This window comes from Grampus griseus, assembly GCF_964374135.1.
Source record: "Grampus griseus genome assembly, chromosome: 7".
Lineage (NCBI taxonomy): Eukaryota > Metazoa > Chordata > Mammalia > Artiodactyla > Delphinidae > Grampus > Grampus griseus.
The window spans coordinates 63988983-64014845 of record NC_139001.1 but is presented as its reverse complement, the minus strand read 5'-3'; the positions used below and the strand labels follow the sequence as shown (position 1 = coordinate 64014845).

Genomic DNA, 25863 nt, shown 5'->3' with positions numbered 1-25863 from the left:
ACATGGGAAAATTACATTACCTTACTAAACCTGTCTCCTCTTCTTTAAAGTGTGAATGACAGAACTGATGACACACGGTGTTCTGAGCAGTAAATTAGAGAACACAGGTGAATGAGGTGGTGCAGCAATGACCCCATCAAAGGCACTCGATAAGCTTAGTTGAAATTGGATTCAGAGCCTGGATGTGGATTAACCAGCAGTGCTTCTCTGTATCTGACATACTCTTTGACAAACATGTCACAAGAATCTATTTTATTTTCATCGGCTCCCTGCCTTGGTTTCCTAGCCTGTGAAATGGGACATTGTATAACTTCAATTTCTGCTTTCTAAACATCTGAGGGTCTACAGTGAGAAATATGATTTAGATCATAAGACAATTGGGAGTAACATTTAGAAAAACTTTCTGAATTCCTCTTGCCATTGTGCACCTTGAGTTTGGTATTATTTGGCTTTGTTTTGTCTTTGAAAAAAAATGCTTAGAATTCTGTCTTTCAGTTCTGGTCTCCACTTACATGTGTTTCTTCTCTGTGTACGTGCTAAGGTTTTTTTGTTTTGTTTTTGGTTTGTTTTGTTTTTTAAGATCAAGTAATGATCTTCTCATATGGAGTAAAAGTAGATTGTAGTAACTTCCCAGTGACTACTGGAGAGAAGAGTAAGAGACAATTAAAATCACATTGAATTTTTCTGAGTATCAGGCACATACCAGATTTAACTTGGAACTAAAAATATATAATCCCACTGTTTAGTAGAGTTTGGGGAAAATAGAGTTTATAATAGAGTTTTTGTAATAACAGAGGTGTAAAATGAACAAGTAAACAAACTACATATATGGACATGACACTTGATGACATTTATTAGTATACCAATTGCTAATGATCATTATGAATCATCGTATCTACCAACTAAACACTTTAGGAAAAACAAAACCTCCTATGATATTGTTATAGCATTCCTCCAAAGGAGGACATTTACAGTCTCCTGAGAACAATTAAAACAATATGACATATTTGTACCTTGATGTCCCTAACAGTGTATTGTCATTAATTACCAAGTATATTTCAAGCACTGAGTGGATTTACTCCATTGGGTCCATACGCCTAGAACAATGGTTCTCAACCAGGGGTGATTTTGCCCTCAGGGGATACTTGGCAATGACAGAAGACATTTTCCTCTGTCACAACTGACTGGGAACATGTAGTGGCTAGAGACCAGAGATGCCGCTAAACATCCTACAATGCACAAGTCAGTCCCCACAACAAAGAATTATCTAGCCCAAATTGTCAATAGTTCTGAAGTTGAAAACCACCGGCCTAGAACAAGCATGAATTTAGGGATGATCTGTAACATATCCGTTCATCCAATCCATGTGTTTTGAATACCAATGCTAGGTACGACAAAAAGTGTAGACGTTTGGTGGATGTACATTTGTGGTTGAATAATAAACTAGGAAACAGCTTTTCCTCCTTAACTCTGAATCAGTTCACCATTTACTTGCTTCACCTCTCTTGTGTTCTACTTTACTTCTATTGTCACCTCTGCATTTTTTTCTCCTTTTCCTTTCCCTGCTTCTCCCTTCCATCAACTCCATGTCCATTTTCTTCTTCTGTTTCCCTATGACCTTTCCTCTCCTATACTTTTCATCTTCCTGTCCTTTTTTTCCTTTCCTCTAGGATTGAAGTGCTTGAACATTCTTCCTCATCAGTGCATAAATTGTGTGGAAACACAGAACTAAGTTTTATGTATAGTGGACACAAAGAGAAGAGTCTCTATGCTTCTTCCATTAGCAGGTAAAATAGAGACCCAACAGCTACTTCGATATTTTGTTTTTTCCCTCCTTAGGATTTGGAGACAACTTTGGCATTGAAAGTAACTTATGTATTTATGTCCTTTCAATAAGCAGAACCTTGTGGTTTCTTGTGGACCACATTTTCACAGGAAAAGAGAACTTATAAAGGAGTATCAACCTGCACAAATGGGAGGGGTGGCAAATCCTTTGGAGTGAAATTCTTAGGGATTGATTAAAACGTTAAAGCAAACCATTTTCTCTGACTTATCCCATTCTGCTAGAATGAGGGGTGGGCCAGTCAGAGCGACTCCCTAGTACCTCCTTGGAAAGTCAGGGTACCTGGGCTGATTCTTACACCCATCTTTATCTCCTGATGGGACACCTATCAATTAACAAAGACATCAAATGCAAAGATTTTGGTCACAGAATTGGGAGGAGGCTAGATCTCTGCAGGTGTACTATCACCTGAGAGTCCAGAAGAGCCTTAAGAGGGACTTACCCAAGCAGAAATGCATCTTTTTTCATTCATTCACTTTTTTCATCCCTTCATTGAATGTAACTAGATGCCAGACATAGGTGAAGTATTTGGACAACAATGTCCAGGTTATTTTTTTTTTTTTCTCTTTCTCTCCACACATTTCTTCAGTCTTTTTAAACAGGCCACGTAGCAGAAGAAGGACATTTGGAGCCACTTGGAATTGCTTGTCGTGTGTAGATTATCAGAATTTAATGGTTTGCATGATGAGAAGGGAATGGCAGACTCATCAGGAAGGTAGTAGAAGTATTTCAGGTTGGTAGATGTTTTAAGACCAACAGATTTCTTTAAGTTACCTGCTGTGATAGGTCCATTTTCTTTCTATTGTGGAAAGGCTCTGACTTGCATAAAATATATCCACAGTGATTTCCTGTTTTTCTGATGCAGTTAGCCCTGATCAATATGCTTTTTTTCCGTTGGTTAGTATTTATTGATCATAGCTACTACATCGAGAATGACTGTTGAAGTACAAATCCCTTGGTATGCACGCTCAGAGAAGCTATTAGTGCCTCTCACTAATTTGTAGGTACTGGTCATTTCATGTGTCCACGGGCTCTGTGGTTCAGTGCCCAGCAGGCAAGGCCAAATATGAATGTCAGTTTATGAAAACAGCCGTCAAAAAGAACAGTAAGAACCAGAGCATCACATATTGTATTGTTCTCACAGTGCCACTCAAACTCATAACTTATTAATTTCAGAGTAATCACTGGATGAGAGAGTTTGATCCATCTGTTCAGAGAATTGTGGAAAACTATTAAAAGAATTTACCACATATGTAATCCCTTCCTCTTAATATCACACATCCTAAAAACATTCAGCTTTTTAAAATGTATATCAAAATGTCAATGTGAACGTGAGGACCATTATTTGCTGGCTAACTGCCAAGGTCTGTCTCACTGAATGGATCACAGATCTCAAGGAAGTTTCAAAGAGACTCAAGAAAACATCACACAAGAGTTCATTTTTTATCTTTGCTGTGTTACATCCACCATATTCAAGACAGTACCTCAAGACAGAGAATCAAGTTTGCAAAGCAGCTTTTGCAAACAGAGACTTCCTGTGACGGAAGAGTCTCGAATGACAAATGTTTATGGATAATATTGCATTGCACACAATGATTTAGATCAGCGCCTCCAAGCTGGTGTGCTGCAATACTGAACGCTGAGCCCTAGGGATGGCTCATGGGGCCCGGAGTGACCAGAACCCCTGGTCCAGTCATCTCCAGACATGATCAGCTTTGACCATTGACCCCGATGTGCTGCTCTAATATCTTTTCCTGTATGTGTATTGGCATAGAAAAGGTTGAGAGCTCTGCTTTCAACGATCAACTTTAGTAATCGTGCTCTAAGGAAGACAGACATTCTGTACTCTGAAAGGCCCACTAAAATTGTAAGAACTCACAAAGAGAAGACATCTATTATGATGACATCTCTACACAGCTGTCTGTTGTTAAGCACTTTCAATAAATAGTCAATTCCCACAGTAGTTCTCTGCCCATAAAGCTCCCAGGGACTCTCACATCTTTTTGTTAGTACATCTTGACACACTCTTACAGATGCACACTTTGTCGATAAAGCCTGACTTATTGACTAAATTGCTATACTTTAGAAGCATAGCTGTCCCCTGGAATTGTTTCCTGCCACTACCAAAATGCCACTTTTCTGAAAGCAGAGAAGTGATCCCTGCTGAAGTTTCAGTGATGGACTTCAACTGTATTTCAGCTCTGCAGGTGTTATCATACCTGACAGGCAGCCTGAGTTAGTGTGGAGGTGTCACTCTATGGTCATTGACAGAATGCACCAAAAGGGACCAGGGAAAGGCTTTTCAGAGTTAACTACAAAAGCTGTGATGTTCTTGTATGTAAATCACACGGCTGAAGACCATGGAAGAAAGTTCTTTCAAATAAAAAAAAATTTTTTTAAAGGCATTTCAAAGTTGAAGATCTCCAACAGGCTATAGGCTATTCATTTCTTTCAGTAACACTAGGAATGGCCCAATAAATGGGGATGCCTCGTTGTGGAGGGAGGCATCCTGCAGTTCTTGGGTAAATCTGTGTGTTCCACAATACTTTGGCTTTCTAGAAGTTGAATATGAAATATAACCCCATGGATTTGTTATCTTTGCTTTTATTTTTCAAGCCAACGTTAGCTTGAAAGCACTAGAGACTGGAAAGTGTTAGAGTCGCATGCTGTTAAAAACACATGGGAATGAAGTACTGATACATGCTACAACACGGACCAACCTTGACATCACTATGCTAAGTGAAAGAAGCCAGACACAGACGGTCACATATAATTCCACTTATATGTAATTTCTAGAATAGGTAAATCCATAGAAACAGAAAGTTCTTGGTGGTTCCAAGGGCTGGAGGGTGGGGAGCATGGAGAGTGACTGCTTAATGGGTACAGGGTTTCTTTTTGGGGTGATGATGAAAAGATTTTGGAAGTTAGTAGAGGTGGTGGTGCACAACGTGGCAAATGTACTGAATGCCACTGCATTGTTCACTTAAAATGGTTAATTTTCTCTTATGTGAATTTCACCCCAGTTAAGAAAAATTAAAAATACACATTCAGAATCAGAGAACTGCAATATTAGATAAAACAACAACACAATAAAAGAATCTCCTCCTCTGAGTGAATGTAGTGTGTTATCTCAATTATTCCATAAATAAAATAAGTAATTATACGCCATTCCTGACTCCTGGAAGGAAAGTTATTTTAACAGAGTATGTGCTTTAAGATTCTCAGTAGAGGGCTTCCCTGGTGCAGAAGTTAAGAATCAGCCTGCCAATGCAGGGGACATGGGTTCAAGCCCTGGTCCGGGAAGATCCCACATGCCGCGGAGCAACTAAGCCCGTGCGCCACAACTGCTGAGCCCCACATGCTGCAACTACTGAAGCCCATGCGCCTAGAGCCCGTGCTCTGCAACAAGAGAAGCCACTGCAATGAGAAGACCATGCAACCCAATGAAGAGTAGCCCCTGTTCGCCGCAACTAGAGAAAGCCCGTGCCGCAACTAGAGAGAGCCCGTGCAGCAACGAAGACCCAGTGTAGCCAAAAATAAATTAAATTAAATAAATTTTTTTAAATCCATATCAGAAAATAAGAAAGACCTAAAATCAATATATATAAAAAAAAGATTCTTAGTAGAAAAGTATGCAAGTATTTTTCTAAATATAATTTCTAAAAGCTGGAATCATTTGTGAAACCTTCCTAAATAGGTGAGTCTAATTATATTATCTATCCAAGTCCCTTCAAAAGCTATGTTTACAAGATAATGAAATTATCTTATTAGTAAGAATAAAGAGAATAACAAGAATACATTCAAGAAAGAAACATTTTAGATTAAATAATAGGGCTTCTGACTATATGATTCTTTTGATTACTGGAGAGTTCTCCCTCATGTATGGGCGTAGAGTCTGGTGGGACATTTGATTTGTGGTGGCTGGCAGAGAACATGAAACAGGCTGTGTGCTGCAGGTCGGCACTCACGGGGAATAAGGTAGACAATTTTAAAGTTACTATTTCTGCCTTCTGTTATGCCCCCCCCCCCAATCTCATACGAAACAAGTAAAGTTTGAAAGAAAAGGAAAAGTGATTAGAAAGAATAAAGAGGGTCCAAAAAATGTAATACCTTTTTCAATGAGGTTTAATCACTGAACTCAACTACACAGAGGAAAACAATGCCAAATGTTAGTGGCCCACCAGGGGATATTGTTCTATGTATCTTCGTGTTAACTACATCTGATCATGGTGAGGAAAGATGGTAGAAGCTGAGAGTCCATGCCATTATTATTTCCTTGAGGCAAGTGAGGTGCGAGAGCCATCATACTCCCTTCACGCCTCCCCCTAACGCCTGACTCGGAGACACCATGCGGTGCTTCCACCAGCAGAGTGGGAGTTATTTTTCTGGAATCTGAAAGAAAAAAAAAAAGTTTAATCATTTTCCACACATTTTCTTACCATGAAGCTAGCTGGGAATTTATTTCCTTATCCCCAACAGAGCTGATGCCTTTAAGAGCAAATAATAAGGAAGGGTGAGGTGACTGCTTAGCATGAGGTGGAGGAGATGGGGGGAAGAAACCTTCTGATCCCGTCTAGGTAGCTCCCCAGAGATTCCCGGGAGGGCAGGTCAAAGAAACAATGTTCCCTTCTAGCTAATCTTGGTTTCAAATGCCAAGTCCTGCAGGCAGGTGAAATGAAATTCAGCAAAGTTTCTGCGGTCATTAACTTCCTCTGTCTTAAGGACACCCCCCATCTCATTTGATTTAAAAGCAGTTTTTCCAGGCCAGTAACCTCTGGCAGAAGCCAGGGCTGGTGATTGCATAGAGCAGAAATAACATGACCATTAGCCATGGCAACAGGGGAGGGTCGGCCTGGGGAGTAACCACCAATAGTAAATGGGTATGACAGAGATGGCGTGAGGAATTCCAAGCTGGGACTAATGGGAGAATTCCAAGCCACCTTATCTAGCCTGTTTCCTTCTCAAACTCCAACTTATTGCTCCCTGACTCTGTTCCCCAAGCTGTCCCCAGAGTACTGAATTCCAGCAGGCCAGCTCAACTGCACCCAGTGCACAGGCTGAGTGAGTAGCATACACGGTGGCCCCTGTCACTGGGCCGGCAGGTTGGTGGCCAACCACAAGGAGATTTATGCACCTCTGAGGAGTCCTGTGGGCACACTTAGTTGCAGACAGTGTTCATAGCCTATTGCTTTTGCAGAGCTTTGAAGCCACATCGTTTTTTTTCATGACAGTATAAACATTCATGGAGGTAAAAAAGGATAGAGTTGTCCACGTACTGCTAATTAGCATGTTATTTTTAGAAAGCATTCAGGCACTGCAAGAGCTAAATGAAATGATCATGACCTTTGAGCTAGTATTCCCCACCTTGGAGAATTATCTAAAGAAAGTAGCTTTTAAGCTTACTTGTTCAAAAATGTTTATAACCCCGTTATTTGTAATAGCACATAACTGGAAACAACCCAAATGCTCAACAATTAGGAGTGATGAAACAAACTTTGGAACTTTAATATGATAAACTGTGACAGTGAAAATTATGACTATCTGAATTGTGGAAATATTTAGAAAGCCTACGTAAAATGCATGCATATTTAAAAGGAGAGCACACAGTATTCCAAGCACAGTAGGACAAAATGTTACTACGACAATGTGAAAACCACATGTGAACAATGATAACAAGAGAAGAGGCCACCCTCTCATATCTAACTAGTGCTTGGAGTGAATGAGGACTTTGTGTTTTTATGGTAGTTTAGGGTTCGTTTTTTTTAAAAAAAAAAAAAACATAAAACTGTAAAGCTGTTTTAAAGTACAACACTTAAAGATAGTATTTATTACTGTTGTGTAAAAAGCATTGAAACCAACCACATGTGTTAGTCTGCCCGTTCATTTGATGTGCACTTCCGACTCATACCACAAGATCAACGTAAATCTGTGGCCCTGGGGAAGTCAATGCATTAAAATAGCATACAATTGGCCTTACCTAAAAGCAAGTGCTAACTTTGCTTTGAGTAATGATCACCACTTGGTATAAGGCAAGGTCAGGAATTCCATAGCTGAATAATAAAACAAAGGAAGAATCTGAGCCAGAAGACCAGATCTGTAAAAAGCAAATGTGAGGGTCCTGTGGGAAAATGGTCAGGATCAATGGAGCATAGAACAGAGTGAAAACCACCAGATGCACAGCCTGGCATAGAGAATCAACAGAGAAGCTGATTCCAAAAAGGGCTTTATGTTCCAGGTTATCATCCCAGTGCAGCTTTTATTCTCCTTAGTCCTTGTTTTCAGATTTCAGTTCGTAGTGACACAGCTCCCCCCTTGGACAGGACTTCTCTTAGGTTTTCTAGAAAGAGTTCACGTGCCATTCCAATCAGGTTCTCAACTGTGTTGCAGTTAAGAAGTCATGTGAATGCTGACTTTCAAATAAATAGTATAATTTTCATTGATGAACACTACAGAGCACTCGTTTATGTAATATTATTAGAAATATTTTATTTCCTATTGCTGAAATAAATCAACTAGCTAATTGGAACAAAATGCATAAGATCCTTGAATGTCATGCTTCACTGAGCATTTAACAGGAGTGCTTGGATCTAGAATTATTCATGTAAAGATTTCCTTATGAATTCAGGGGCCAAACCTCAGATTTCATCTTGCTGCTGAGTTCTCATTTAGGGGACGACATCCATTTTCACTCTGCTCGCTGCTCATGAAGTCAAATGAGAATATAAAAGCCCTCTGTGAAAGCTGACAAAGCTCTGTTCAGCCCTAGGGCTTTTCTACAACTGCTTTTCCAATTTCATATCAGTAAACTTTTTCCAACTGTTCAAATCAGCAAGAACCATTGATTCATGAGTGATACATTGAAAGCAATTTCCACTGCTCATTTCCAGTCATTCCCACTAGTCAGCTTTTCTGAATCACTATAGCTATTAAGTCAACGCAGATGCAAATAGCAGGTCTGCCTCTTACTCTGAATGAATCTAGATCATTCCTGTTAGTGCACACTAGTGGGAAGAGGACAATTTTCAGCCGGGAAACCTAGCTGTCAATTCCACCTTGAGTTAGTTGTCCACACACAGAATCTCGGGTTCCTCATCTGTTACACAGGAGTTACAACATCGCTTGCCTTACAGAAAGGTTATAAGGATCAAGTTAGATAAATATGGGGAAATGGTAATGAAGTTCTACAGCATTATTTGATTCTCTTTAAAGGAATGGTGCTTTGGTAGTTAATGTGTTTATTTGGTAGTTGGCTGCATTCTTACTACCCTTGTTCAGGTCTTATTTAATAATGTGACCTTAGGTTGTTGCCAGAAAGAACTTCCTTCTGTTTTTAATCTTCTCTCTATGTTATAATATTTTAGTAAGTTACATGATAACTTGAAGTAAGTTAAGTGGCAGGTGATAATAAATATAATAATTAAATGTGTATCTTCATTCCTTTATCACATATATGAGCACAGAGCGGCCTTTAGGAATATGGAATATTTATAACAAATATCAAGGATGTACTGTTTTATAACTTCCCTTTTGGTTATATATAAGTATCTGCTAGTATTTCTTTTTTTTTAATGATTGAGTATGAGAAGTGATGTATTGGAGGAGTGTACAAAATTATGTGTATATATATGCATATATATACAAAATAACTTCATATTCTCTGCTGGTATTTCTTTGTCAAAACCTCCTTCTGTTTCTTAGAGACCATGATTCTCACCTACAACCCAGCAAGTACTTAAAGTAAGCATTATCTCTTTGTAGAAATGAGTGGTTCTCAGCCCTGGCTGCAATTAGAAACACCTGGAGAGCTTGGGCCCCATACATATATAAGCTCATTCCTGGTCCCAGAGATTCTGACTTCATTGGTTTGGGGTGGGTCTCAAGCATGTCTTTTTTTTTTTTTTTTTTAAGATTCCCACATGATTATATGTACAATCAAGGCTGAGAATCACTGCTGCACATTCAGTTAGCTAGAAATAAGAAACCCTTGACCCGTGATTATGATCTGGCCAGTCTGTATTTTGGCCAGCTGCGAGACCATCAGCGGCCACAGCATGCCTTCGACATGCGATATGAAATATCAAGAAAACCACAGACTTCGGAGCCAGCATGGGGAGAAGTCTGGCTTTGCCCATTCTCACTGTTCCCTTTGCTGAGTGATCTGGCATTCATGTCCTCATCTGTCACATGGAGATAAGAGCACCCATCTTATAGGGCTGCTGTGGGGTTTATATGAAGTATCTATACTAGCAAGTACTCAAACATGATAGCTATAATATTTAAAATAGGTAACCAACAAGCACAGGTTATCTCTGCTCAATACTCTGTAATAGCCTAAATGGGAAAAGAATTTCGAAAAGAATAGGTACATGTATATGTATAACTGAATCACTTTGCTGTACACCTGAAACTAACACAACATTGTTAATCAACTATGCTCCAAAAAAAAATTAATTAAAAAACACCATTTGTCTCTTAAAAAAATAAATTGTAAAAAGAGAAAAAAAAGATAGCTGTATTGATAATTACTACAACAAATGAGGTCCCTATTTCCTCATCAGAAGTAAACAAACTGAAAAAAGGAGGTCAAAAAAATTACCTGACACTAAAGCTGGAGAGTTAGGTCCACCATCTCAATCAAATGAAAACTTTCTGGTTCTACGTATCTGATCACATTTCTCTTGAAGAGATTAATTTTTCTCACTGTCTTAAGTCTCTGCTGAGGCCTCAAACCTGACCCATTAAGAATCATGGACCATCCCAATGACAGGTACTTCTCCATCCAAGCGAGGCATGCCAAAGTTTACTGAGCTTAGCTCTGTGACCCCCTTAATCACCCTTTCCTGAACAGGGCATGTTGCTAAATGTTGCTGAGCTAGAGCCATCTTTTTTTTTTTTTTTTTTTAAAGCATTGACTAATTTAATCCTCACATCCACGGTGGCGTTGGTACTTTTGTTTTTAATTAATTTGTTTATTTTTGCTGTGTTGGGTCTTTTGTTTCTGTGCGAGGGCTTTCTCTAGTCGTGGCAAGCAGGGGCCACTCTTCATCGCGGTGCGCGGGCCTCTCACTATCACGGCCTCTCTTGTTGTAGAGCACAGGCTCCAGACGCGCAGGCTCAGTAGTTGTGGCTCACGGGTTTAGTTGCTCCGCCGCATGTGGGATCCTCCCAGACCAGGGCTCGAACCCGTGTCCTGCATTAGCAGGCAGATTCTCAACCACTGCGGCGCCAGGGAAGCCCCTAGAGCCATCTTTAAAGGACCTTTCCCAAGAGGTTCCCTCGAGCCCAAAGATCGGGAGCTGAGAGGCGATCAGTAGAGAGTACGTCACCTGTGTCAGTGATGAGTTGTGCCAGGGGGTCCTGGTGGTGAGGACTGAGGTGATGGGCAGACACCTGAAGAAATCGTGAATCTGCCCCATGAGCCAGAGCCAGCATTTGGGTATCTGCCATCACAAAGAATATCGATGCCAGATAACAGGAGCCCCATTCAGGTGAGACCTTGCGGTCTTCCTCTCATCCCTCCCCTCCTTCCTGCCCCTAGCAGAGCCAGGGGCAACATAGTGATGGGGTGCAGAGGAGAGGAGAAAGTAGAAAAGTAAAGTGGAGTAGTAATGCAGAAGCCCATGTCCCCAGTCCTGCCATGTGACCCGCCAGGTCTGAGCTGGGAAATAGTTTCTTTATATTGGATGAGAGATTAGAGTTTTGATTTAGATGACACTTGACTTCTCTATAACTTGAAAATGAAACTCTTCTAATGTCCCCACCATGACCAAAAGATCTATGAAATGAACCCAAGAAAATGATCAAGGGAGGGAAGGGGGAAATCAACAAAACAGAATTGGGGGAGTGATGTGAGAAAAATTAATGATATTTCATGACTGCGTCGTACCCAGTCCAGCCCATATCATATTCCCATGTACATTTCCTCCCAGCCAGAGGGTCCAATGCTCCCTTGCCAGTGCAGAGTCTAAGCGCAAAGATGACTTGAAATGATATCAGGGCTCTTCTGACACAGATCATTCTAGCCCTGTAACAGCTCCCTTGATTTCTTTCAAGCCAAAGAGTTTCCTGACATTTTTAAAATTGGTACCAGCCATTAAGCTCACGTGTCATATAATTTATTCAATTCTTATGGTGCATCAGGAGACAGATCATTGGATAACTTCTAGTTCTTTCTCAGCCTCAAGAAGATATCACCATGTCTTTGTGGCTGGGTTGTATAGTGCATTCCTTCTGATGGGCCTGATACCCTAACATATATATGGATGTAGAGAATGTTAAGAGCACAGGCTTGGGGGTCAGACTGATCTGCGTTTTAATCCTGGCTCTGTCAGTAACTATACAACACTAGTATGTTTCTTAACCTCTCTGGTCTTGATTTTCTCACCAACAAAATGGGCATAATATTTTAAGGATTAAATGAAAGTGTAAATAAAGCCTTTGGCACAGTTCCTGGCACATAAGTGCTCAATAATGGCAGATTCCAAATAATAATGATGGTGATGATTATAATAATAACAATTATTATTGAAAAGATCTTTTCAAAGAAAACTGTTTATTATTGGATAATAATACATATTATTACCCCAACATCAAAAAGACCCTTTCCTCTAGTATATATTGAGGAAGGTGAATGTCATTGTAGATCCCTCCAGAGTTTTCCATCCCTGCCTCTCTGCATTCCCTCTCCTCCCATAACTCCCAGCTCCGCCATGGATCAAGAATGAGAACCTACTGTATAGCACAGGGAGCTCTCCTCAATGCTCTGTGGTGACCTAAATGGGAAAGAAATCCAAAACAGAGGGGATATATGTATGTGCACAGCTGATTCACTTTGCTGTGCAGCAGAAACTAACACAACACTGTAAAGCCACTATACTCCAATAAAAATTTTTAAAAAAAAGTCACTCTGTGCCCAGTGGTTAACAGCGTGGAGATTATAGACACAGATGTTACCAGATCTGCACAGATGCAAACAGAAGGGCCAAGGTGGGGCGGACCCACCTCCCTGTGCCTTTTACTCCTTCGTTTTCTTCACAGCCACCACCATGCAAGAGTGGACAAGTGGTTCAGACTTCTCTGGCGTCAGCAATACTTAAAGAGAATTCCAGAAGAGGTGGGGATTCCTTCTTAACTGTATACTTCATCAGACTGTCTCCTAGTACAATAAAAAGCGCTGGAAGAAATCAGTTCTTTCACAGCTGTCCCCTTGGAGGCACACTCAGGTTCCCAGGCTTGCTCCCTGGCACTCAGGTCTGCCCCCCTTTCCTTTTGCACATCTACTAAGACCGTTTCAACCCACCAAACGGGAAATCTCCCCAGTGAGTTGGTCTCAACTGAGATTTTAGCACCTAATTTTCTGAAGGAGTATTTCTTCTAAGCTGAGTTGTTTGGTCTAGACTAACACTCCACTGGGGCTCAACTAGGGCGATGGGAGTGGACTTAGATGCCTCCGTCCACTCGTACTATTAGGCCGGGATGAGTGCTGTGAGTCTGGTTCCATTTGAGATGTCTCCACTGGATAAGCTATGGCCAAGCTTTCCTATTCTTGAGTCTCTAACGGATAACTGTTGGACCACCCATCCCTACCCCCGTCCCCTCCCCACCCTAACCCATACAATCACACACTTTTCAAGCACAAATTCAGAGGCAAGGATTTAAAACTGATGCAGAGGAAGAAAAGCATTTTTCCAGTGGAAAGACCCCATCTCTCTCACCTCCTCCTTCTTGTGCAAAGCCTGGTTGGCTCCTTCCATCAACCCTCTGTTCCTCCTTTTCCTGTCAAATTGTGCAAGTCCCTATTCTATCAGGAGTTTTTTAAAATAGCAATTTTTCTACCTTTTAATGGCTGTTCCCATTACAAAAATGCCTAGCCAAAGGTTTGAGATTATCATTTGTATTGACCTAAGTAAGTTCTTGAGCAAAGTGCCTCCTTTTTTCCTAGATACATTATTACATTATTTTCTTCTAGTTGCCCTTTCGTGTAGATGTGGCATAAATGCAAAGCTCTCCACTTTAGATTTTTATTTGCTGGAACTGTGTCAGGAGATGAATACAAATTACTGTTTACCCAGCAAACACTTGCATAGCACTTCCTATGTGCCAGGCAGTGTTCTAAGTGTTTTACAAACATTAACACATTTAAATCCTCATGACAGCCCTATACATAGGCATTATTGTCACCCCCACTTACACTTGGGGAAACAAAAGCACAGAGAGGGTAAGGAACTCAACCAAGGACACACAGCTAGTGAGTAGTAGGATTCCTATCTGGGCAGCCTTACTCTGGGGGCCATGCTTTAACCAGTAGGCTTTTCCAAGTCAAAATTAGGCAGATCCCAAATTCAGAGCAGTCTTGTACATCCAAAATCTGGCTTCAGTATACTGCCTTCTCCTTGAACAGGGTCTACTTGGGCAGTCTCTGAAGGATAATAATGAGGAATTTTTGCTATAGAATTTTATTTCCTCACTTGACTTTGCTGTCAATATGATCATTTGATCAGGCCTCTAATATAGAGCACATGTGCCCAGAGGGTCATATAAGGAATCCATTTCATGCATTTTGTGAAGAAAGCCATAAATTTTCTCCACATAAAGTAAGCGTGGATCAAGGCTGCCATGTTTCTGTGAACATTATGATACACCTTAGCCAAAATTGTATTTTCTCCTTATAAATGGGGATAAAAATTACATTGTTTTGATCTTTGGATCATTGGATCTCGTACATGCAGTAACTACTTCTTTACGGATTGATCTGTTGAACAATTCATACTTTGATCATTATTTAACGTAACTTATGACTTCCGAGAGGCTTCTGAATAGCTTCTGAATGATTTTCCAAAACAAATGCAAATCAAAAAATAATAATTTAATCTCTTTGATGGGATCCTGGTTATTATGACATTGATCTCCCCCATATCACGACATAGGCATTATTAGCTCAAGGTAAAGGTAGAAGAGATGTTATATACATTTCTCACCCTGAAAATTAAACTCTCTTGAGTTAAAATGTCACACCTTTGCACTGTAGACCTCCCTCTAGAATCAATCACAATATATTTATTAAACACCTAGTATAAGCAAATCACTAGGTTGAGCACTAAAGATTCAGAAGTAAATAAGGCATAGCCCCTGGCTTCAAGGAGTTTGTTGCTTATTGAAGAAGGCAGACTTACAAACAAATACAAGAGATTTGTATACAAATACAAAGAATATTGTGAGACAAGTATTGATAAAGTTACCTGCAAGATACTGAGGTGGCACAAAGAGGGAGTGATCAATGAGCTGAATGGGTCAGCAGTACCGCAGAGGGGACTTCTTGCTTTTTAGCTGCATCTTGAAGGATGAATAGGAGCCAGTTAAACAATACCTAATAAAGATTATTTCAGGATAGAAAGCTCGGCAAGAACCAGATTATAGAATACCTTGTAAACATGAAAATAATTTGAACTCATATTCACCATTCCCAATAGTAAGACACTGTTAAAGAATTTAAGTGAAAGAATAATGTGATTCAGTTTCCCTTCTAGAAAAGGCAGGATGGTTGCAGTCTGCTGGAAGTATCCAGAGACCAGTGCTACAGACAGGGAGATCAATTAGCAATTATTGTAAGAGCCCAAAAGAAAGACTTTCAGGAACAAAACCAAGACAGGAGGACAGAATTATAGATAGATGGTAGGTAGGTAGGTAGGTAGATGATAGATAGATAGATAATAGTAGGTAGATAGGTAGGTAATTGGGTAGGTAGGTAGAAAGATAGATAGATAGATAGATAGAAGGTTAGATAAATAGGGTAAATAGGGTTGGAGGATGAAGAGGAAAAAGAAATGGAAGGTGTAGTTGAGGGGACTAGAAATTGATCAGTTAAGGTGCCTTCAGGGAATTTATCTCTAATAACCACAAGCATGTGGAAGTCAGGTAAGCCCAGGATTGGTTAATTCAACCACGTCCTTTGGAACCCAGATTCCCATTCCCTCCATCTTTCCACTCTCCTTGCTCACAGTGTAGACACATTAATGTGTGGCAGCATAAAAGGGAGGATGTATGCCTTTTTCTCAGAGTGAAGGAAACCATTCCCAGAAGCCCTCAGCAAATCTCCTTTCAAGTCTCATTGAATTGAATCAAATGTGCCCGCATAACGCAATCACTGACAGAGGAAATGAGGCCACCATGGAGTGGCTTAGATCAGTGACTCATTTGGAGCTGGAGTCTGCCTTTCCTGGAGTATAGGAAGGGTACAGATGGGAGCAAAATCCTGTTACTAAGGAAGAGTCCAAAAAGAATGGGGACCAGGTAGGAACTAACCTTTCCCCAGTATAAATAACCCAAATGATTGATGTTTTGGCGACTCAAAGGATAAAGCAGGCATCGTCCATCATTTTTTATTTTTAGAACTGAAAACTGCAGCTCCCAACCTGATGTTTGACCTGCATGGCATCTAGTTAACAAACATCTGAATGATGGATATTCATTCATTTTTTTTCAAATGTTAGGATGTTATAGGATACAGACTGTCTCTCTCTCTCAATTCCTTGAACTCCTTTCCTCTTTTAAGCACAGCTCCTTCACTCTTATCCCACGGGGGAAAGGATGAAGAAATCAGCCTGAGACTCTATCTCTCAGCTGATTCACTTTTTACTTCAAAACTGGCTCATTTTTCAAACGTGATTTCCCCCAAATAGAGGAATTTGGGAGTTTCCACCACCAGATATTTCAGTAGGAAGACGGAGCCTCAGTGGGCGTATTATGCAATTTTTGCTACTTCAAGTGCTCTGAGTCCTCCTCATATTCTGGAGGTCTGTCTCTAACTGCTGAGGAATATTGCTAATGTTTCTTGAAACAGAAATTTGTTCTTCTGTGTTTAACACTCGTCCAACTCAATTATTTTTTCAGCTGTATTATCACTGAATAAACTAAAACCTTACAGTGAGCCTAATGAATGTATGTCTTACTCAGATAAGTCTGGTTAAATTTGATGTTTTTAATAAAGAAATACACACTAGAATACATTGCCTTAGTCAGTAAAGTAAAAGAAAACTTTTTTTTTTTCTGTTGATTCACCTTTGCATTAAAAAACCTAGTAGGAGTACCAGCTCCTTTGTTATACTCTGTATAACATTAACCAGAGCATTTAATAAACTGTATGTTGCAAATTCCCTCATTTAACAGGCACCCAATTTAACTGGCAGTTTAAAATTTTGAGCCTTCTCTAAATAAGCCAACAGGGGAAAAAAAAAAAAAAAGAACAAAAACCAAAAGCTTTGCTGTGTAGCAGTTATTTTCCTCAACCTTGAAATTTATCCATAAGGCACTTAGTAAGGCCCCTTTGATGTAACAGAAAGGTCAACTTCATTGTCACTGTTTTTCTAACATGCTATTTGTTGAACAAATCCTTTTCATTTACCTCTTTTAAAAAGTTTAAGAGGGGATGCACATATGTGATAAACTGTTAACTTTCATCTGGGCCACCCAGTTCCACAAAGTCAAAATGATCAAAGACTGTGCTGTTTCTCACCTTGCTTTCATCTCATGGCCTCCGTGGAAGATGGAAGGTAAATAGTCTCACAGAGCTCCGATTACCAATATCAAGATAAAGAAGAAATGGCTTTCCTTTTCTACCTTTGAAATTATATATGGATTGGTGTAAAATAGACCTCAGAGCCTCAAGTACTTGCTTGCTTTCTGATTGCAAACAATGGGTTCTGAACAAGAACAAATAAATGGGGGAAGTGGGAGAGGTAACTTGGTTAAGAGGCAGTCTTGGTGAGCACTGTGATCGCACAGCCAGGTTTCCACCACCAAACTCAGCTTTCCTTTGCTTCTCTGAGTATTTGGATTAAAATTCTACTGGGAAACTATAATTTGCATTTTCCCAAGAACCTGTGTAGCAGATATATGGTTAAGAGGGTTAAAAGATTATTAAAAGAGATTCAAAATTATAAGGAAAGGAAGAAACAATTCGATATTATTTCTCTAGAACAGAAATCTAAGGGGAAGAATATTCTGGGACCCTATGAAACCAGTGCTCCCTTTTGAAAATTTTAATTAGAGGGGGAAAAAAAGCCTCTGAAGAACTCTATTTTGCATGTGGGTTGCTTTCTTTTTGTCCTGCTTAGAGTCATTATTGATTTTTTTGGCCCAATTGCCCATTTATTTGCCTGAATTAACTAAAATAATTTGTTATATCTGTCTTAAAAGTAATTCCCCCATAAAACCAGTTTTTGTCTGTTCTATGTTAATGTTTGGGATATTTATTAAAGTCTTAGAATCAGTCCAATCATGTGTCTCTGGAGAATCCTGATTCCGTTAGCTCATTTCTGTGTTAAGATGGAATGTCTTCCACATCCTGTACAAGCAAGGATCCAGGCTGGTTTGTTTTCTCATCTTTTCACCGTAAACTAGCAGTCCTACCACTGGTTGATTTACATTTCAAAGCTTATAGACCATCCATCCACCATCAAGCAGAATTATAGAAAATCAGCTCTCCAAGGTTTTTTCCAAAGAATTAATCTTGACTTGTCAGCAATGCAGATACTTCTAATGCCAGATGAAGGAGTGCTTTGGAGGAAAGTGGAGGGCAATTGATTTATCCATGTATCCATATCCTGAGCCATGTGTTTATATCATAGTGATCTTCTTCCTTCTGGAACTGCCTTCACTAAATTTGCTTTAATATTTGTCCTTGGATTTTATTGGACTGGTTGTGTGAAATATGCTTCAATATGTGGATAGTGGCCATTATATAATTTAATCTTCTCTCTCCATGTAAAAGCTGTTCTAGATTTAATGTCAAAATAACTTGATCTCCCCTGAAAAACTGGCATATTTATACTTGTCATTATATTTCTAATTATGTAACTAACTTGTCACATTTCTCATCTTTGCACTGGCTGCCGGGAAGCTCAAATTCAAATCTAAAAAAGCCCCCAGCTATTAGTAACAATAACTCTTGCAGTTAACTTATCTGACTGCTTATAACTTGGGTCTATTTTCTATTTCTTTTTTATTTGCCTTATGATTATATCTTCTGCTTTCTGCCCCTGAAATCTTTGTTGGAAAGAGATGGTATTTAAGTAAGTTCACCAGTTAAAATATTTTTTTTGTGTTGCAATAATTTTCTGATTTTAAAACAAAGGGTTTTATAAAGAAATTGTAAACAGATATTTTATCTTTTTCTCTGAGAACAGGGTAAAACAGAAATGAACCTGATGGATTATGCCAGACATTAAACAGAAATTAGTAAAAATAAAGCTGTTTTTCTAGTGAGCAGCCTTGATAAGGGAGATTGCGGGAACATTTTCGAGAGGCCATGGAATAGAGGACAGTCTTGGCCATTTTTGTACATCACCTTAAATATGCCATCATTATAACACTGATTTATAGTTATATTGTCTATATTTCTGACTCCCCTATTTGCTGTTGGCTTCTTGAGAATATGACCCATGACTTAGCCTTTCCCAGTGTGTATTACAATATCTGATCCATGGTAGGGCTTCAGTAGATATTTTGAATGCCAAATGAGTTTTCATCTATTTAGAGGCACTCTTGCGTGAAGAAATATTGCAAGGGGTTGAAATTCTATGATTTCAGTGAACGCACTCCAGTTTACGTTGCCGTAGATATCATTTCCTTAACATGGTACTAGATGCAGCCTCTTGATTCTGTAACAGTTTTCTCTGTGAATGGAACATCTAAGCATTTGTCTCAGTGTTGATGAAATGTATCAAAACTCTCAAAAAGAGACCATCATTTTCAGAAACCAAGAAAAATTACCACAATATGTTGGGAAGATTTTTTTTAATTTACTAACTTTTACTAAAAGTGATGGTCCAGCTAATGTAAAGAGAGAGCTCGAACAATTGTTTCCATCCAAATCATTAAACCTGATTTTAAGTTTTGAGAAGTCACACTTTCTAGAACACTCTAAATGACTCTTCATAGCTTTATTCCTTGTGCCTGTTCCTGCTCTTGTCGAACTGTGAAGAGATTGTGATCTCATTAAGAATTGAGGGGGAAAGTTTAAGCAAATGTTAAAGGGCAATTTAATTACTTTATGAAATCTGAAATGTGTACATGACCCCGCAGACAGAGACTCTTAGTTTTAATGTAATTTCTGTCTGCCTTCAATGAAAGTTCTATTAATGCATTATGTATATACACAAGGTGGGCATGCATACAGTTTCTTCCCCTAGAACATAAGCTTCACCAGAGCAGGGGTGTTTTTCTGTTTTGTGCACTAATGTGTTTCCGAGTGCCTAGAATAGGGCCCGATACAAATCTTTTCTCATCAGACATTTGTTGAGTATAAAAAGTTCATGCTGAGGAAATGATAGCATTTCAATATTAACTCTATGTCCATCCTGCTGAATTTTTTCCCATTATTTTATTTCACGGACATAAAATCATTGAGACAGGAAGCCCAGAAGGAAAAACATGGGACATATAAGCAGCTCCCAGGATCGTCAGTGCTAGGCATCCTTGTGTGATGCCTTTTAAAATTCGGAACCTCAAGATTAATTATTCCCATGATCAAACAACCTCTGGAGTCTTTCTTACCATTAAATCAGATGTTTAGGAAGGGACAACTGCCACCTGACTCACTATCACCGCACCCTATTCACAACCCTCCTGATATCAATAAATCCTCCTCCTCAACAGAGCAAAATCAAAACAAAACATAAAAATATGTAAATACAAGTTCCAAACTAAAATTCAAGTAGTAAATATGCTAAAAATAGCGGCAACTCAGCTTTCCTACCTAACCGTAGATCTTTGAGGCTCCGGAATTATTCCTTAATATTGAAAATTTTTCTGGAAATAACTTGGCCTCACACTCTATTTAAGCTTATTTTTTCACTCTTATAAAAGAGAAGTTTCTGTTGAGGTCCCAAAAGGAAGGATTCTGTTGATCCTTGTTTTTGTGCCTGGGGATGGGCAGTTCTGTAAAGGAGACCTGACCTTGATCAGTTCTCCTAGATCATGAAGAGTTTAGATACACAGCTTTTATGCCCTAAGCTCACTTAGCTTTGAGAGGTGTAGTCTAGAGAAAGCATTTGTGGAAATGAAGCATTCTCTGGAACTGAATTTAGAAACCATACATGAAAAACTATTTCAAAAGAGCCACTCACTGAATGTATTCATTGAGGGTTGTTTCTATGTGACAAAAATCCATCAAGGTGAAAGGTGAGAAAAGGTGAAAGAGCCAATCAACCATATGAATAATGAGTTGATGCACTGGCTACTTGACAATGTATGTGTTGACTGAAAAAAAAATGCACAACCTAAAAGTTGAGAATTGTGTTTTATTCGAGGACCTTACAGAGGACTAAAAGGGATAGTCCTGGGATACACCTCTCAGGTAGTTCGACTGTTCTGAACAGGTTAGGGAGGAACCAAGATATATAGGAGTTTTTTACAGGAAAAAACAGGTAGTCGAACATCAAAAGATTACTGCTAACTAAAAAGAACCCAGACATCTCACATTAATGAATTTAGTGATATTGTATGCATGGGAAGATGTAAGAGTCTGGGCTTAAGGAAATCATTCCTTTGATATGCACCTTAACTATCTAGGGCCAATATCCTGTTTATCTCCATCCTCACTTCCCCTCAGGTTGTACCATCAGGGGTGGCTGCAGTGGCTGAAGCCTTGATGGCCTCAACATCCTTTGTTCACTGAAATGGCAGGTGACATTCTTTGTCCGCACAAGCTTGGCTAGATTATATAGTCATATTCTGATCTGAATATATAAGTGTGTGTGTGTGTGTGTGAGTGTGTATGTGTGTGGAAAGACAGAGAGAATTGAAAGAGTAAAGTAATAAAAACTGTGTGTGTGTATATATATATATATTTCTCATATATAGTATATAGTGTGTGTATATATATACATATACACCATAGTGAAAACAAAGCCAGTTAGTGTATATTGGTCCTAAATCAAAAAAACCATCCATCAGGAAAGTCACCCCATCTTATTTGTCCTTCCTTTGAATGAATAAGGAAAATCTATATAGATATGACAGACAGAAATGAAAATGTGAACCTTAGATTTAAATAATTCATTTCCCTTGTACTATACTTAAAATAACAAGGTCTAGTTTATGCATAAAATAAAAACCAGAATCTTTTATTTGTAGTGTTTTATCCACCTCACATATGCATTACTAAAATTGGACTAAATTCCTTAGAAAAAAAAAAAATACAGTGCATCTGCTTTCCATGAAATCTCCCTAAAGGTTATAAATGTTTTTATTGGCTACAATGAGCTACCTGAATGTCATGCCATAATACAACATGACATTACTTAACTTGGGGTAATTTAGCATGGCAGCATTTTTTGGGGACAGAATTTAAAGTATTTTAGATTAACTTACCATATTAGCAAGTGTTGCATGGAATTTGCTACAGCTTTTTGAATCTAAACACATTAAATATCACATGAATTGTATACATCCCTAACCCTGAATATCAGCTCTCATAGAGTTATCGTGGAAAGAAGCCACCATGGACCAGCCAGCTCTAATCTCCTCCTGGTGTAGGACACAGTAGGATTTCACACATGCTCCCTGGGGTGTGCCAACACATGTTTGGTGGCAGGAGGCGAGAATCATTCTTTCTCTCTGCATCCGTAGGCATCTGCACAACAAAACACAGTTGGGTGGGAATATACCGCAGTCCTGTAGACCCCAAACACATGGACGTGGTGATACGGAGCTTGCTCTGCAGTCCTCCCTGGGAGCTCAGACCTCATGGGAAGTGTGCAGCCCAGGTCCCAGCATGTGGTGAAAATGATTGTCACGTTGGGAGCAGGCTCCAAAGTTATACAGAATGAGAAGCAATTCTCAGGCTCCTAATCCAAGCCTAGTAGAAGAGAATAAATACGCAGAAGAGGGAGCCAGCACCTCACTGGGCTCCAGAGAGACTGTGGATCTTATTTGGTGTGGTTGCTTTTCTTGAAATTATTTTTGTTTTTTCTAATTTATTATCTTTTTTATTGAAATATAGTTCATTTACAATGCTGTGTTAACTTCTGCTATACAGCAAAGTGATTCAGTTATATCCTTTAAAATATAAAAGCAAGGTTTGAATTCATGGTTGTTATAAACGATTCAAACAATATAGTATGGAGAGTAAAAAGAAGGGCCTTTGCACTGGCTGCTCACAGGAGTCCACTCCTATCCCCAGAGGCAACAGCTGTTAATTGTTTTCTAAGTGTTTTATTTCAGGGCTAGACCCAAACATCTAGACTTAATATAACCAAATGGCTTAGTGCTTCTTATAATGTGACTCATTCATAATTGAAAATCCATTATATCTATCATATCACCATTATTTGTATATCTCTACTAAGTCCCTACAAGCACTTTATCAGTAGGTCTTGAAAGACATTATCTCAGCTCATCTACTCCAGAAGAACTCCTTCTTAACATTTAAAATGTTACAGTTGCCCGTAGGTAATTGCTATGTTTTTTATTCCATGGAATTAAAAACCAGCAATAACAAAAATCTGCAATGAAGTCAACAGCTCTTTAAAATGAATTAGCATTTTTCTTATGAGAGCATTTACATACGTTTGAAACAATAATAGTGCCTATATGTACAAGACATTATTTATTTAGGCTGCAAATGATTGCCGATGGGTTTTCAGATCAGATCACTTGAGGAAATTAACTCATCACTGCTGACCACATCCACCCACCGCCCAACACACCCACAAACACACACATGCAGAGAGACACACACATCCCAGGCTGGGAAATATCAGTATTAAACTATAGAAACTTATCATCAAGCAGGGACGTTCACTTAAAATGTACCCTTAAAAAATTGCAGTGAAGCAATTCTGTTCTAAATGGGTCATTGTTTAATTTTTAGCTCTTTATATGTTTTAAGGAGCAAATAGGCTTTCTATTCTGAAATAGCTCAATTATGTTTTGATTGCAACGTCAGATTTTTCCAAAGATCTTGGAACTCAGATACTGTAATCATTTATACATAAGTTGATAATTGCTTTACAAAAATTAAAAACTGTTGCCGTGGCGGTGGTACAGTGTGGGCATATGTGGTGTCTTCTCTCATCCTAGAGATTTCACAGTGTGCTCAGCTCTATCGATCTGGGAACATACGTTGTTGGATTCTGCATGATTCCAGGTATCTGCCGTCTTCCAGGTAACAATGCGGAGGAAACGAGCTGGTGCCTGCGGCTTTGGCGGGGGCTCGTGCAGGGGGAGCGTCTTGCAGCAGCTCGCCCATCTTTGACCTTGTGCAGATGGTTTCGCTCTGCACACTTGGCTTCCTGAGCAAAGACCTCAGAAATGAAATGACATTCAGTCATTTATCTAAAACTCCCCCAAGGAATACATTTTTTTAAAAATAAAGTACATTCTGCGTGACCCATTTCCACTCTCACTCCGTCACATGTATCACAGTTCCATGGAGGAGTAGGTAGTTACAGGTGTGCATTTAGCCCAGTGAAAGAGGTGTATTTTACTCTAATTGAGGCATATTTCTCAGGTCCTTTTGTATTTATTACAATTTTTTTCCAGGGGAACATGTATTACAAAGAGTATATACACAGTGGCCCTGATTTGTGACTTTTCTCAAAATGTCTTATTTTCCCTCAGGGAGAAAAGTGGACTGATTGGTTTTTAGAAGCTGGACCAAGAAGGATTGTTTTTTTTAATTTATTTATATATTTATTTATTTATTTTTGGCTGCGTTGGGTCTTTGTTGCTGCGCGCGGGCTTTCTCTAGTTGCGGCGAGGGGGGGCTATTCTTGGTTGTGGTGCACAGGCTTTTTATTGCGGTGGCTTCTCTTGTTGCGGAGCACGGGCTCTAGGAGCGCGGGCTTCAGTAGTTGTGGCACGCGGACTCAGTAGTTGTGGCTCGCGGGCTCTAGAGCACAGTCTCAGTAGTTGTGGCGCACTGGCTTAGTTGCTCTGCTTCATGTGGGATCCTCCCTGGACCTGGGCTCAAACCCGTGTCCCCTGCATTGACAGGCGGATTCTTAACCACTGCGCCACCAGGGAAGTCTGACCAATAAGATTTTAATAGAACAGATGGACTGCTTAAGGTACCACATCTTTGGGGCTACTATTGTTCCAAGTTTAATGAATATAGGCAGAACCGGGTAATTCTTAATGTAACTTTCCACTCTAAAATTGATCATTCCAGCCATCTGTGCACTACAGAGCACATCTTTGTTTATTGCCTAAAGTTTAAGTAACATCCAGCTAAGCTTGCTAGGCCTAGTAGGTCCCACTTCTCGCCCTGTACAAAGAAAACAGCACGGAAACCCAAAGGCAGTTTATCAGATAATTTTTAATAGAATTCCAGAAAACTCTGCACATATTGCCCAAGGTCATCGATACTTATCTGGGGAGAAAAATAGTTTCTTTTCCTCATGTCTATCTGGTTAAAATGTACGGCTTCCTCCTGGGAAGAGATCAGGCACAAATAAGAACACAAGAAGAAAACATGAAAATGTAGCTCACTCATCGTATTCTCAGTGCCAGAGAGGGCTACCTAAACATCAGAGAAGTTCAAGGCAACAAAGAAGGGCCACCAAGCAGCCCAGGTGATACTGTTGTCAAAGGAGTGAGACGTAAGTGGCTTCCATGACCCTTAGTGAGCAGGGGAGTCTCGATCTCAAAACTTGAAAAATAATAGCATTAATCAAAGTACTAGAGTAAAGGTATAAAGTTGTATTCATGTAGCGTAATTGTAAAAAATTGTAAGCTGTTACCGAACCAGTCTTGGGCCCGTTCACCAGCACACAGTAAAGCCAATCTACTGACACCAGATTGTGGTGAAGGAAAGTGCAGCGTTTACTGTAGGGTGCCGTACAAGGAGTCTGGGACAGCTATTGCTCAAAAACCCCGAGCTCTCCTATTAGTTTCGGCAAAGCATTTTTTTCTTATTGAAGTATAGTTGATTTACAAGGTTGTGTTAGTTTCAGGTGTACAGCAAAATGATTCAGTTACGTATATGCATATATATTCTTTTTCAGATTCTTTTCCCTTAT

At 39.5% G+C, this 25863-nt stretch overlaps 1 protein-coding gene across 9 annotated transcripts in view; it reads left to right on the top strand.

Moving 5' to 3' along the window:
* Positions 1 to 25863, top strand: part of B3GALT1 (beta-1,3-galactosyltransferase 1) — a 107435-nt gene that overhangs the window by 30262 nt on the left and 51310 nt on the right. For 2 of the 9 annotated variants that reach the window (XM_082657817.1, XM_082657824.1), the window contains exons 2-3: positions 1671 to 1787; positions 23924 to 23990. The exons of 4 other annotated variants lie outside the window; for them this stretch is intronic. Coding sequence is in view for 2 of the 5 variants with exons in the window: in XM_082657824.1 (XP_082513950.1) it covers positions 23981 to 23990 (10 nt within the window). In the remaining 3 variants the exon portion in view is untranslated. Of the gene's footprint in view, positions 1 to 1670; positions 1788 to 23923; positions 24009 to 25863 lie in introns of all 9 variants that reach the window. 3 more of the 9 variants (XM_082657818.1, XM_082657823.1, XM_082657819.1) reach the window with 2 other exon arrangements.